This window comes from Nicotiana sylvestris, chromosome 2, assembly GCF_000393655.2.
Source record: "Nicotiana sylvestris chromosome 2, ASM39365v2, whole genome shotgun sequence".
In the NCBI taxonomy this organism is placed as follows: Eukaryota; Viridiplantae; Streptophyta; class Magnoliopsida; order Solanales; family Solanaceae; genus Nicotiana; species Nicotiana sylvestris.
In genome coordinates, this window is record NC_091058.1 from 167,870,313 (window position 1) to 167,885,822 (window position 15,510).

Sequence of the window (15,510 nt, forward strand, 5' to 3'; positions counted from 1 at the left end):
CAACATCCCCAGAATTCTGACCTTCCGCCACGACAGGTTGCTGACCACCGATAATGGTGGGAATCTCTGATTAAGCTGAGGCAACGACTAGTTTAGTCCCTACGAGAGAAGCCACGACAACCCCTCTCCATATCCTGTCGTAGGATAGTCTCCTAGAAGAATCACTGTAGGGGGAGCAGTCTCAAACTCCACTCTCCTTCTCTTCGACAGCCCCCTCTTCCCCAGGAGACGAAGATTCACCCGTCGGGCGAGCAACGCGGGTCGGGACTTCGGCCTGAGAAGCGGCCATTGTAGGAGTAACCAAGGCCGCAGACTCAACTAAAGCAGCCCTCGACGAAGGTCGAGCGATAGGTACCGCGACAGGGTGAGTAGATGAGGCCGACTGCCGGAAAGCTAACGGAGGAGCCCTCATTCTCCTTACCCTCCCTGACATCGACAAATAGCACGTGAGGAATTAAATACAAAGAGAGAAAAGAGAAAATGGCTAACAAAAACGACATCTTACCAGAAATAGGCCTACGTCCATACTTGTCATAAATGGCCGCCCATGTGCTAACCCCCACCGTATGAGGGAGAATAGCGCTCACCCACTCACGGATATTTTTGATAAGGGGAGGCGGCAATTTTTCGGCTGCAAAGACATGACAAAGCTTAGTATTGTAAAAAAAAACAGTCGGATATATCTCCGACTAGAAGCATGAGTTACGTACAAAGTTCCATTTCTCAGGGAACCCCATCGGATCCGCCACAATGTGCTCAGCCCGCACATAAAAATAATTCTCATAAAAATGGCGGTCGGTCCTGTCGTCCATTTTCACCACTAGGCTCTTCAACCCCTGAGGACGCATGTGAAGCATCATGTCGTGGATGAGTTGAGGGGCGAAGATACTGAGCAGATGGTCCAAAGTGATCTCACTACCGGTGAGTTCTGCAAACTTGAGCAACATAAGGAACAACTTGTACAGGTATGACAAAAGTTAAGCAAGGCATACCTCATAAAAACAACAGAAGTCTACCACCAGGAGAGGGAGAGGAAGCATGTATCCAATCAGAAAGGGGTAGGCGTAAAATACGCAATACCCAGGACGGTCAAAGTGAACAATGTCGGTCCCTTCTGCCGGTCGCATGTCAATGTAGTCGGGGATCCCCCACCTGGTTTTCAACTCTGCAATGTCTACTTCTCTCAGAATAGAAGGGATAGGCTCTGGCTCTGCCCCGGTCTCCCCAGCGCGACTGCTGAAGTCGGCCAATTCTCTCCCAGGGCAAGGCAAAATCTCGACTATCGACGGGATCTCCTCGTCTTCCACCGCATCTACCCCTCAGGTGGCCTGAGCAGCACTTTCCGGTGCCAGAACTGTGGCAGGAAGATTGGTGCAAGAGGAATCACCAACCATTTTTCCCAGACGAAGCGACAGAAAGACAACGGAAAGAAAGGACGGAGATTTTCAGTTAATTAAAGGCAAACGAAAACTTGGAGGGCCATAAAGAAAGTATGCCTGCAGAAATTTCTCGAGTAAAAGGTAAAGAAATGTGTCAATCGAATGATAATCTTCCTCTATTTATAAGAGACATAAATCCCCCGAGCACGAAACCTAAGAGCCGCCAATTGAATCTGATAGGGCATGAAACGTTTCAGCTCCCCAGGAACGTGTGTCATAATGGTGGTAACCACGAAATAGCTCTTTGATACCAAACGACATTTCGGTTCTGAAACCGCCGCAACGGTCCACGGGTACCGAAAGAACGTCGCCACCCCGCCAAAAACCCAAGAAATGTAACTAAGGAATGAATAGTTAGAAGTTAGATTTTGCTCGAATTCGTAGCAATCATGATCCGTCTGCCGAGCCCGACAGAGGACGATCCCGACAGACAGAGGGACTAACTGTATTGGTCAAAATCTGACCGTCACGATCGAACTGACCAACGTCCCGCCTAAGTGATTGGGCAGTGAAAGATAACATAGCCCACTCTACACCCATTCCCGACATCCGTCGCATCGGAAGAAGCAGCGGCTAAAGTCACGACCGAGACACATTGGAGGCAAGAGGGCGTCGGCCCAAGTAAAGTACAAGGATGACTTGACTATATATAATAAGGGAAAACCTTCGATGAAGGGGGTTGCTCCCCCCTTTCTCTCTCCCAAGATCTCTTCTTGTATTCTTGATAGGGAAGAAGTAATCTATAGAAGAACATATAAATCTATCTCCCCATCGATCGATGGGAGACACAATATGAATTTCGATAAGATCATTTATATCTCTTTTATCGTATATGCGATTCGTACTATTAGCTCTTTGATCTGGAATTAATTATGTCTAACTAAGATTTACCCTTTCATCTTCTTTGATTGATTTGTTTAAAAAAGGTTCCGATGTCTTTTGAGTCAAACAGATAGAATTATCCGCTATTTGTGCTGGTAAAACATGTCCAGTTTGCTAGTGTTGAACCATTTCTTGACATTATTAAATTAACTCAATTATATGTATCTATCCTATGGATGATTTCAAAAGCTAAAAATGAATGTATTTTTAATTCTTTGCTATGGAATGAATGATGTTGTAATTTAAATTTAGCAAGAGGAATGTCTGATTTTAAAATTTTAATTAATTCTCCAATACAGTACGTACATTATAGACTACATCTCATATTGCATCTCAGCCAGATATTACTAATCAGCAAATCATTACTCTTTAGGTGGATGCAGATCATCTAAGAAAGCAAGTGTGGCCAATGGTGATGTGGTTCACGCCCATGATAGCCAATCCAGTTTATTGAGAAGCCATTGATAGCTGAAGCCTTGGCTATCAAGAAAGCATTGCAACTTTATAAAGTATGATTGGAAGAAAATCCACATTCTGCCAGATGCACAAACAGTGGTTCAAATGTTCCATAGAAGAATCACTCCTTCATGGGATATTAATACATTTTGTAGTGATGTGTGGCAACTCAAGCATCATTTGGAGGATGCTACATTCTTGTATATAAATATGAAGTTTAATATTTGTAGTCATAAACTAGCTAAGCTCTCATTATCTCTAGTGAATGAGATGTTTGACACTCTCCCTTCTAATTGGGTTAATACTAAGTATTGTAAAGTTGTCTAACTTTTTATATTAACATATGATGTGTTCTGACGAAAAAGAATCTATCTACAATGTATTAAAAGCCCTTAATAAAATATCACTCCCATTGTTTGCCCATTAAAAATAAATTTCACATTGAACAAAATTATAATTTAGGTTATTTTCATAATCTTTAGGAAAATCTTTCCTTGTTTGAAATATTTACGATGTCGTAATATTTAAGACTTCAAAATCAATTAAGATTTACCTTATATAAATTGTCTTCCAATTGAAGTATATAACATAAGTGTTTCGAGTATTAAAGTTTTGATGATTACCAAAATGTAACTAAATGCTCAAAGAACCAGGTCCTCAACGTAGCTGCTTAACTCTTGTGAAGAACCAGCTCCTCAGGATAAAGGATTAGCTCCTCATGATTGATACTTGTACGTTTGTACAAGACAGTAACTTTATCTCAAAGTTACCTGTTCCAAGTTTGGTAGAAGAAGGTTGCTATAAGTAATAAAGGTCGTTGCTCAAGAAGATACAAATAATTCAGTCAGAGACAAAAGTCTCAAAGCTTGTGGAATCCTTGAAACAGTAGGAGTCCTATCAAAGAGGAAGGTGACTATGAATAGGACTCCTAGATGATCTCAAGTGGTGTTTCAAATAGGATCGACTTTGGACTTCTGAACTATCCTTTTACACATCAAATAAAGAGTCATAAGTCGTTTATTCGTGTTGAGTGCATGCCTTGTATTATTCCTATGTCAGTCTAGTGAATGTGTTTTAGGAAATCGAGTTGTAATCAAGTGTCATAAACATTTAGTAAATTGGAGTGAGTATTTTTCTTTACAAGTTAGAGTAACTTGTGAATCAAATAGGAGTAGTAGGAGTACTGGAGAGTATTTAATTACAGTCTTGTAATTGATACATTTTGGCTCATTGTTCTAGTGGAGTTGGACGTGGTAGGTCGTGGTTTTTGCACCTTTTGAGCTAAGTGATTTTCCACGTAAAAATTGTTGTGTTCATTTTATTGCTTGTTTACTTTACGCTTAAGGAATACAGTAAAGAAACAAGTTATACAGTAATCAATATGGGCACTCAAACTAACAATTGGTAGCAGAGCAAGTTCTCTCATTTACACGGCTAACACCTAGAGAGATCTTGGAAGCAAGATGAGTGCTCCACCCGAAATTAATGAAGGACAATCAACCACCATGCCATCCCTGTTCAATGAAAAATATTACAGTTGGTGGAAAGAAAGAATGGAAGACTTCCTGACACCTGAAGACTATGAACTATGGACCATAGTGAACCAAGGTCCTTCGATTCCTACTATAAAATGCACAAAATGAATCGGTTCCTAAGGACCGCGCCGAATATGTGGCAGTAGATTTCAGAATGATGGAGAAGAATGCAAAGGCTAAGAAAATGCTTATCTGTGGACTTGTTCCTGATAAGTACTACAGAATTTTTGTGTGCTCTAATGCGAAGTAGATATGGGATGCACTTCAAACTGCTCATGAAGGAACAAACCAAGTAAATAGATCAATGATTGAGCTACTCATGAGAAACCATGAGCATTTCTCCATGAAGGAGTCTGATCCCGGACAGGATATAATGACTAGGTTCACTATAATAACCAATGAACTGAAATCACTTGGAAAAGTGCTTACCTCAGAAGAGTTGGTTAGCAAAGTTCTAAGAATCCTTCCACCTTCATGGAAAGTGACTTTGAAATCAAAAGTCACTGCAATCCAGGAAGCCAAGAAATTGGACAAAATCTCACTTGATGAGTTGGTTGGAAAACTAAAAACTCATGAGATGATAAAGATAGAACTGCGCAAGGAAGAACCAAAGAAGAATAAGGCCTTGGTTCTTAAAGCATCTAAGGATGATGAATCTGACTAAGATGATCCTGATCCAGCAATGTTTTCCAACTTCAAGAGGTTCATGAAGAATTCCAAAAATGCATCCAATAGAGAGACCAGTAGCAAGAATAAGCATATCGACATAGCTAACTATGATGGGTGCTACAAGTGTAGAAAGCTAGATCACATGGTCAAGGATTGTGCAATGTGGGAAATTGAGCGGAGGAAAGAACAAGCTGAAAAAAGAAAAACGGGAGAAGATGAGAGAAAAGGGTTCCAACAAAGGAAAAATCCAAGGCAAAGGATTTATTGATGCAATGAAGCAGGCGTTCTTGGCAGCATATGAGGACAATGGAATTGATCAAGAGGAAGAAAAGGAGGATGGGGATATAAGTCTTGATTCTGTGATTGATGAACACCAAGATGTGAAGATAAAACCCCAGTACAACTTGGAATGCACATTGGAAGACCTCTTTTATTTGATGAACACCACTATGATGAATGGATGCAGTATATGGAAACATTTCTTCAAGCTACTGATTTTGACATATGGGTAATTTTCAGTCATGGACCAATTCTCCCAACCAAATTGGATAGTGAAGGTAGCAAGTGCAACAAAAGAGAAGATGAACACAATGAAGAAGATTGTCAGCTAGTTCAGAAAAATGCTAAAGCAAAAGACATGCTCTAAAGAATCTTGTCTAGAAACACTCTCCTTAGAATGTCCTCTTGCATCTATGCTCATGATATATGGAAAACCTTGAAAACTAACTTTGAAAGTGAAAGCATCAAAGTGGCTTTGATGGCAATTGAAGAATCCAAAACAGAGGAAGAAGTGATGGGATTGATGGCCATGAGTGATTTAGAAACTGAAGATGAAGCAAACCAGCTAAGTATATCTGACTTGAAAGAGAATATTCATATTATGTCCAAAAAATAACTAATGGCCATAATTATGACCTTAATGAATGAAATGGATAAAATGAGTATTGGAAATGATCAACTAATAAGCAACTTTTTTTGTGTCAAACTTGATATCAAAGAGCTTGAAGCTCACAAAGCTAGTTTAGAGAAAATGTCAAAGACCTTAAGAACCAGGTTCTTGAACTTACTTCCGATAATGAGAAGTCTACTGATATATATGGCAAGGAAAAATGAGTGATCTACAGGATAAGCTTGAAAAGGAATTAAAAATTGCTAATGATAATCTTTGTGATGTTGAATGTACAAATAAAGTCATGCATGAAAATCTAGAAAAGGCTAATTATGAACTCTCTAGACTAAGCAAATGGCATAGATCTTTTGATTTCTTGAATTGACTGAATAAAAACTGTAGCTCTAACAAATCTGGAATTGGCTACAGAGAACTTGTCCCTAAGTTTGACCCAAAGTATATAAGAATTTCTGATAATAACATGTGTACTCATTATGGAAGAGTAGGACACTTATTCTGCCTTAATTCATGCTCAGTTTAGAAACACCTTTGGTATTTCTAAAAATGTGAAGAAGGAAGAGGATCCAAAGGTTAATCCTTCTGTCCATACTAAGTGGATTAAGGTTAATAAGAAAATAACTTCTAATCCTCTCTCCTTCTGGGCAAGAAGGGATCTGATTCATCATTTTTAAACAAAAAGGGAGCCAAGCTTGTCTGGGTTCCCAAAAAAACTTGCGAATTTTGGTGCAGGCTAAGGTGAGAGAAAAAAATCAAGACTGATATCTAGACAGTGGATGCTCAAGTCATATGACTGGAGAAAAGCAAACCTTCATCTCACTAACAGCCTTCCAAGGAGGAGTGTGTCATTTGGAAATGGAAAAAAAAGACCAAATAACAGGTATTGGCAAGGTTGGAAAGTCACTCTCTCATGCTATAGAAGATGTGTATTATGTGGTAGGTCTTAAAAACTATCTTCTTAGCATCTCTCAAATGTGCGACAAAGGAAATGAGGTAAAATTCAATTCTAAAATTTGCACTGTCACTAAGCATGATGCTGATAAAATTGTATTAAAGGGTAAGAGACATAAAAATGTCTACAAGATATCGATTATGTCACTTCTTAGAGTGAGCACACATGATTGAGTATAGTGGAAGATGATCCACCGTTATAGCATTCATACCAGTTTCTCTCAACTCAACAAGTTGGCGCCAAAGGACTTGGTCCTTGGTCTACCTAAAGTTGAGTTCACCTCTGACAAGGTATGTGATGCCAGTGTTAGAGGGAAATATGTTAGGTCATCCTTTAAATCTAAAAAGTTTGTAAGTGCTTCTAAACCTCTGGAACTCCTTCACATGGACCTATATGGACCAATGAGAATAAGGAGTAGAGGAGGTAAAAGGTATGTGTTTGTGACTGTTAATGACTTATCCAGGAATACATGGACTTTGTTTTTGGGATCCAGAGATCAAAACCTTTGATGTTTTCTGTGTATTTGTCAGAATGATTCAACAAAATCTAGGGTGCAATGTTTTAAGTATAAGAACTAACCATGGAACTGAATTTGAAAATTCAAAATTCCTTGAGTTCTATGGATCACTTGGTATTGACTAGGGGTGTGCATTCGAATCGGTTTATCGATAAATCGATTCGATTATTTGTTATCAGTTTATCGATTTATAAATTTCGATTTCAATTTCGAAATTTTCCTTATCGAGTTATCGGTTTGGATTTCGATTTTGTCCTATTCGGTTATCGGTTTATCGATAAACCATTTTTGTCCTCTTCGGTTACTATATAATGACTTCATTGTCTTCTCCAGGAGCTTGGCCTGTGCTGGACCCGTCATAGTTCCATTTGGGAAGCTTTGAAGGATCTTTAACTGGAACTAAAAGAGTCTGTAAATAAAACAATTTGTATAAAGTTAGCAATCTTCAAGCAATTAAAAACGAAAAAAAGAAAATGTTAATCTGAAAAAAGATTAATAAAATAATGCAATACCCTGGCTTTGCTCCTAAGGTCCATGCCTGATTCGCCTGGTTATAAGAAACAAAAAAGACATACCAAGCACAACTATTAAAACCATAAAACACAATAAGTGAAAATAACGATTTGCATTATTTTAGTTATAAATGGTGTTCGTCTTATTTTAACTTCTTTTTGTCCATATTAGTTAGGCGTATTTATAGCGATATACTTTCCGTAGAATCCCGCAAATTTTCTTATTGGTGTAATCAATAACCAAATTTATAAGCCCCAAAAATCGATAAATCGGAATCGAAAAAATCGAAACCTTATTGAAACGATAACGATAAGCATATGTACAAATCGATAATCGATAAGTAATTATCAATAAGGGTCAAAATCGAATCGATAAATCGAATGCACACCCCTAATATTGACTATAATTTCTTTGCACCTAGAACTCCACAAAAAATGAGGTTGTAGAAAGAAAAAATAGATCCTTAGAAGACATGGGGAGGACAATATTGATTTCCAATGGAATGCCTAAGAGTTTCTGGGCTGAGGCAATCAATACTGCTTATTACCTGCTAAATAGATACATGGTCAGACTCATTCTTGAGAAAACTCCCTATGAGTTTCTTTGAGGACGAAAACCCAACATCACTCACCGGAGAGCCTTTGGATGCAAATGTTTTGTGCATAATAATGGGAAAGAAGCTCTAGGTGAGTTTGAAGACATAAGTGATGAGAAAATTTTCTTGGGTTACTCTCCACATAATAAGGCCTATAAGGATTTTAATAAAAGAACTATGGTTGTGGAAGAAAATATTCATGTTATTTATGATGAATCTAACAATTTGGCTGAGAAAGGTCTGCAGGATGAAGATTATGACATATGATTCACTGTGACGGAGATACAAAGGAATCTGATGAAGATGGATATTAAAACCATAAGGACTTGACATTGATCATGAGGAACAAGAAGAAGAAAGAACTACTCTAATAGCTGACCAGACTAATGAAGCCACACCTACTGAACCTGCTCATTTGGGTCACTCCTCTGGTGAATCTTCTCTGGGCATACAAATTAGACCATGGAAGCATCAAATCTCATAATCTTTTGAGAATATCATCATCTCTAATCCCAATGCTGGGTGCAAACCAGATCTTCTCTAAGAAATCTATGTGCACTCACAACATTCCTCTCATAGGTTGGACCTAAGACCATCAATAAAGCTCTAAAGGATCTAGACTGGATCATAGCCATGCAAGAGGAGCTAAATCAGTTTGAGAGAAGCAAGGTCTAGCACTTGGTACAGAAACCCAAGAATAGAACTGTCATAGGTACCATATGGGTGTTCAGAAACAGGTTGGATGAACAAGGAAATATCACAAGGAACAATGTCACACTAGTGGTTTAGGGATACAATCAAGAGGAGGTCATTGACTATGATGAGACATTTGCACATGTACCTAGAATGGAGGCTATAAGAATGTTTATAGCCTTTGCTTCCTACATGGAGTTCACTTTATACCAGATGGATGTAAAGAGTGCTTTTTGAGTGGTTACGTGAAGAAGGAAGTGTTTGTCAAACAACCTCCTAGATTTGAAAATGAAGAATTTCCTGACTATGTGGTCAAACTGGATAAAGCTCTTTATAAACTAAAACAGTCTCTAAGAGCTTGGTATGAAAGGCTCTCAAAATTCTTCTTAGCCAACAACTTTGTAAGATGAAATGCGGACAACACTCTATTTCCAAGGAGCAGAGGAAAGAATATTCTGATTATGCAAGTGTATGTGGATGATATTATTTACCAATGAAGCAATGTGCAAGGAATTTGCTGAGATGATGGGAAATGCGTTTGAAATGAGCATGATGGATGAATTGAACTTTTTTCTAGGGTTGCAAATCAAGCAAATGCCTACTGGAACCATGATACATCAACAAAAATATATCAAAGAATTACTGAAGATGTTCACCATGTATTCCTCTAAGTCCCTTGACACACATATTGCAACTGCAACAAAGCTGGACATTGATGAAGTAGGGAAAAGTGTGGAAAAGAAACTATATAGAGGAATGATTAGGTCACTGTTGTACCTCATAGCAAGCAAGCCTGATATAGTCTTCAGTGTCGGATTATGTGCAAGATTTCAGGTAAATCCCAAGGAATCTCACCTGAAGGTTGTTAAAAGTATACTAAGATATCTCAAGGGGAGCCCTGACCTCTATCTATGGTATACCGGATAGTATAGCTTTGATCTAGTTGGTTATGCTGATGCTGACTATGCAAGTTTTCATGTTGACAGTAAAAGCACTTTAGGAACAGCTCATTTTCTAGGTTCTTGTCTGGTGTCTTGAGGAACCGAGAAGCAAAACTCAGTGGCCTTATCTACAACTGAGATTGAATATGTGGCAGCACCATCCTGCTATGCTTAGTTGCTATGGATAAGACAATAACTAATTGACTATGGTATATTTGTTAATTGTGTTCCCATGGTTCTATGATAACACCAGTGCCATAAACATTGCTAAAAATTCATGTCAACACAAGATAACTAAGCACATGGACATTAGACATCACTTTCTTAGAGACAATGTTGAAAAGGGGAATATCTTAATTAATTTTTGTAAAATTGAAGATCAAATTGCTGATATTTTTACTAAAGCTCTTAGTAGGGATCACTTTAAAAGGAACAACCTTGAAATATGTCTAATAAACTCTTCCCACTAAGATTGAATCCAAGTGATTGGTTAGAAAAGACATAGTAAAAAGTAGATAACTAAGTACAATGTGCTTGATTCAGTTTTGTGCTTGTATTAAGCTCACACACTTGCTTTAAGAATCTAGCTGATAAATGTGTTGCATGATACTAATATAAAGTGCTAAAGCTTTATTGCAGAAACAAATAAGGAGTTTCTAAAGAGTTGGTTCTTTGACTCATGTACGTGTCATACTATCTTAAGTCACTAGGACTTTATATCCTAAAATTATTGCTATACTCGGACTTCTAATTCCATTGGCCTTACTTTCAATCCTCTTCTAATCAAAGAGTAAGGGGGAATCCTAGTGCAATTAGAGATCATTTACACCTGAAATAGTAACAGTCAAAGTAATTGCTATAAGAGTCTCATTAGAACTCAAATTTGGTCATTTTCTCTTTTCTAGTCAATCAGGAGTAATGCATTTAAAGGCTCTTACGATCAGCTTCTCAGACCTCACTATTTCTCTCAAACCCTAAGCAGAAATCAAAAGTAATTATCAAGAACTAATTCTCTCTTTCTCTTCTTCGAGTCTCTCATCTAGTCACCATGCCTAAAGCCAGTCAAACACCCTCTAAAGCCATATCATCAGCCAAGGCTGAAGCAAAATCCAAAATCATGAAGCAAAAATCTAAGAAAAATGCCAAACCATCAAGGGAACCCACACCACACTTGTTCCTTCTCCTTCGATATCCTCCACTATACCTACATCATCATCCCATGTTCCTATATTTATGTTGTTTCTATTATTCCCTCCTCCACTGTATCGCTTCCTCCAAAAACAACCACCCATGCACATGAGCCAAGAAAGTGTCTGATTCTGCTCCGTAGGGTGACACTGTAGCCAAGGAATTTGTGGTTCAGGGGGAATCGGTTCCAGTCACTATTGATCATGTACAACATCCTCCTTCCAAATTAGATGTTTTGGTGTCTGCTATAGACGTTGCACCCCTAGATACTCTCTCACCCATGAGTGAGAAGCCACAAATGGAGAAATTCACTGTAGAAAAGGGTGCAGGGGATATGGGGAAGGAGGTATATACTACGACTGTAGAGCTTGTGGTTGAGGGGGGAAGAAAGTAAAGAATATGTACAAAAGGAGGCTTCTAATAGCCTCTCTTTTAGTTGGACCGAGGATGAGGATGATGATGGAGTGAAAAAGAAGAAGAAGCTGGGAACAATCATGAGCAGCAGGATGCTCAAAAGATAGCCAATGAAGAAGAAAAGAGTGATAATGAGGGAGCATCTGGAGATGAGAAGGAGAGTGATACAGATGATAAGACAGGTAAACAATCTAATGATTTTTCAGAAGAAGAGAATCATAGTAAAGAAAATGAGGATCCTAAAAGTGAGGGTGAGGATAAAAAAAAGGAAAGTGAGAGTGAAGCAGGTGATGAAGAAATTGAGGAAGAAGATAGGAATATGAGTGAGGAATCTGAATGTTCCATGACAATTGAAAACACTGTCATAACCCCTTCAGAAGAAACTGGTAAAGAGACAAGGGCTCAAGAACCTGGGTCTCTGTTAACTCCTTTCACTGGAAATGAAGAAGTTTGCAGTAATGAAGATGATGTGCCACTATCTGAGGCAGGGAAGAGATCCAAGAAGGCACATGTGAAATCTACAAAGTCAGTAGTCTTAACAAGGAAAGGAGTGGCTCCTCCTGCCAGAACTCCTCTCACAAGGAGTAAAAGATAGGCTATTGATGCACAAATCATTAAGGAGTCTAGAAGTACAAAGACGCCAAAGAAGAAGGCCTTAATTGTGGAACCTGATATTGTGGTGGATGGAGAAGATGAGTTTGACTTTGCCTTGCCAGCTAAGTCTGCTACACCAAAGAGAAAGAGTGCAAAAGTCACCAAACCTGCTACCTCTTTTGCATGGTCCAGTAGGGGTAAGACAAGAAAGAATGTGCCAGCTGTATTTGATCGACTCACAAAGTTCAAGAACAAAAAAGTGCTAAATGGGAGGATTCTTGCAAATACTGATGAGAAGGGATGGCTCAACTAGTTGAAAAACTTGAGCTACAAGGGTGGAAGCACATGTTTGTCAAAGATTTTCCCCCACTATATGTTCCTACTGTGGTGGAATTCTATGCAAATTTCAAATTTGATGGGAAGGTAGTCAAGAATAAGGTAGGGGCTATGAAATGGAGTTTGATGCCGAGGAGCTGGGGATGCTTCTGAATATCTCTTCCTTGGGATTTGACAATTACTTGAAGAAGAAGTGGCCAGCCATAGAAAATGATGTTGACACTGGCATTGTGTTCACCAGGAAGTTCTCCCAAAAGTTTGAACAAAATGCTTCCTAGAAAGTGTACAAAATCGATATGACTCCCTTTCACAAATTACTATTTCATTTTGTCAATTTTTGTATTCATCAGAAGTCTGAGAGAAGGCGTGAAGCTACTCTGCTAGACATGGATGTTATGGAGGTGCTTGACACTGGTAGACCTATCAATCTACTTAGCCTGAAGATTCAACACATGGCAAGAGCTGCAGATGCTTCCAAACTCAAGCAAGCTATGCCATATGGTTTCATGTTGACTGCATTTTTTGAAAAGCTCAATATTGCCTTACCTGAGCTTAAGTTTGAAAACCACAATGATGTCTTGGATGTTGTTACCCTTAAGAAATATGGGTATGAGGAGATCAAGGCTAGAGGAACCACATGATCTACTATTCTACCTGGGAGCAGTAGGGCTGCAGAGCTCAGCAAGAGGTTGGAGTTAGCTATTGAAGAGAATGCCAAGCTTCATGAAGACAATAATAAGCTGAAAAAGGAAACAAAGCAACTCAGGGAAGAGCTCATAAGAGATAGGGAGGCTCATGCCCAACATATTTCCACCCTTGTGAAAACTTTGACGCCCTCTGCTTCTCACCCATGAACATGTTCCTTCCCAGTGTCCTTAGTTCTTTTGCTATTCCACTGATGCCTTATCTTTTGTTCTTTTTTTGTCTTAGTCTGAGTAGTTTGCAGTAGGCTTAGTTTATTCTGTTCTAATAATGAAGACAAGGCCCTATGCTTCTTTTGGCACTACTTAATGTTTCTTATTGCTCTACTTTACTATTTTATACTATATTGGATCATCAGCCTAGTCTATTTACCTTTTCTTAAGCTTGTGTTGTTGCATGTTTGGCCTTGAATCTTACATTATCTATGTGTACTATATAACATTTTTTGTGTGTACTTTTGTGATGCCAAAAGGGGGAAGATAAGGTTGGAAAGTTGTGGGTTGTGAACATACATATCTATCAATAGTACTTGCCACTTGTTGTGATTATTTGGTTTTTTGATGTGATTACCTGGTTCTGCTATGTACAAAGTTTTTCATCATAGAAAAGGAGGAATTTGTTGAGTATTGAAGTTTTAATGATTAACAAAGTGTGACTAAATGTTCAAAGAATCAAGTCCTCAACATAGCTTCTTAACTATTATGAAGAACCAGCTCCTCAGGATAAAGGATCAGCTCCTCATGATTGATACTTGTACTTGTATACAAGACAGTAACTTTATATCAAAGTTACCAGTTCCGAGTTTGGTAGAAGAAGACTGCTATAAGTGATAAGGGTCGTTGCTAAAGAAGATACGAATAATTCAGTCAGAGACAAAAGTCCCAAAGCTTGTATAATCCTAGAAACAGTAGGAGTCCTATCAAAGAGGAAGCTGACTATGAATAGAACTCATAGAAGATCTCAAGTAGTGTTTCAAAGAGGATCGACTTTGGACTTTTGAATTATCCTTTTACATATCAAATAAAGAGTCATAAGTCGTTTACTCGTGTTGAGTACTTGCCTTGTATTCTTCCTGAGTCATTCTAGTGAATGTGTTTTAGAAAATTGAGTTATAATTAAGTGTCATAAACAATTAGTGAATTGGAGTGAATATTTTGCTTTACAAGCTAGAGTAACTTGAGAATCAAATAAGAGTATTAGGAGTACTAAAGAGTATTTAATTACAGTCTTGTAATTGATACATTTTAGCTCATTCTCCTAGTGGAGTTGGAGTTGAAAATCTTATGCCGTAGATCGTGAGTTTTGCACCTTTTGAGCCGGGTGAATTTTCACGTAAAAATCGTTGTGTTTATGTTATTGCTTGTTTACTTTACGCTTAAAGAACACGATAAAGAACAAAGTTCTGTAGTTATCAATACGGACACTCAAACTAACAATAAGTTTAATTAGTAGTACTAAAAAATAGAATGTTCTTAAGGCTAAACGTTAGCTACCACAACTTGTCAAGGAGATAGGTAAAAAAGAGTCTTTGGGCATTAAGTTTCAGTCGTAAAATAGCTATAATTCATTAGTGTTGTTTTACCAAATATTTAGTATCTTGAGATCAACTAAATTTTATTTATTAAATTCTCTGTATTTGAACTAAATCCTTATATTTAAGATTTTGAAATCAATTAAAATATATTCTTTTATAAATTATGTTCTTATTTGAATAATGTATAATAACCATATAAATTCCGTACATATTACTTCTTTTTTTAATATATATATATATATATATATATATATATACATACATATATGTATTTAATAAAAATTTAACAATCTTGAACTGTTAACGAGATTATTTTATAAATTTTTGCCACAATTATTTGTTATTAATTTTGCTTTAATTATTTAGTATAATGTTTCTTCACGTTTCTTACATAGGAAAGTTAATAAAAAAGTTTCCCTAAATTTTCGCTTCCCTATGACTTAGTTTGTTTGCCGTAATTATTTGGTAAAACTTGTCTTCATGTTTCTGACACAAGGATAGTAAATAAAAAGAATTTCCTGCACTTTCGCTACTTGGTTCACTCTTATTAAATGACGGTATGTCTATTGGACTTTGGTTAAATTCCCTTTATTCTTTGGAGTAGTAAATATTTGGTAATTTTTTCCTACACTAGAATAGTTAA

General features: G+C 37.7%; 2 protein-coding genes across 2 annotated transcripts; both read left to right on the top strand.

Annotated features, from left to right (window-relative positions):
* Positions 1-4,616: 4,616 nt before the first annotated feature.
* Positions 4,617-4,976, top strand: LOC138885947 (uncharacterized). The gene has a single exon (XM_070166956.1). It carries the CDS (start codon positions 4,617-4,619, stop codon positions 4,974-4,976), a length of 360 nt encoding a protein of 119 aa, XP_070023057.1.
* Positions 4,977-9,659: 4,683 nt separating this feature from the next.
* Positions 9,660-12,608, top strand: LOC138885948 (uncharacterized). The gene is made up of 4 exons (XM_070166957.1): positions 9,660-9,992; positions 11,430-11,633; positions 11,790-12,212; positions 12,321-12,608. Exons 1-4 carry the CDS (start codon positions 9,660-9,662, stop codon positions 12,606-12,608), a joined length of 1,248 nt encoding a protein of 415 aa, XP_070023058.1.
* Positions 12,609-15,510: the final 2,902 nt, after the last annotated feature.

Coding starts and splice junctions, on each gene's coding strand:
- LOC138885947 (XM_070166956.1), top strand. CDS start 4,617: ATGATTGAGCTACTCATGAGAAACCATGAGCATTTCTCCATGAAGGAG.
- LOC138885948 (XM_070166957.1), top strand. CDS start 9,660: ATGTGCAAGGAATTTGCTGAGATGATGGGAAATGCGTTTGAAATGAGC. Junction 9,993..11,429: donor GATTATGTGCAAGATTTCAG/GTAAATCCCAAG, acceptor TCTGCTCCGTAG/GGTGACACTGTAGCCAAGGA. Junction 11,634..11,789: donor CAGGGGATATGGGGAAGGAG/GTATATACTACG, acceptor AATCATGAGCAG/CAGGATGCTCAAAAGATAGC.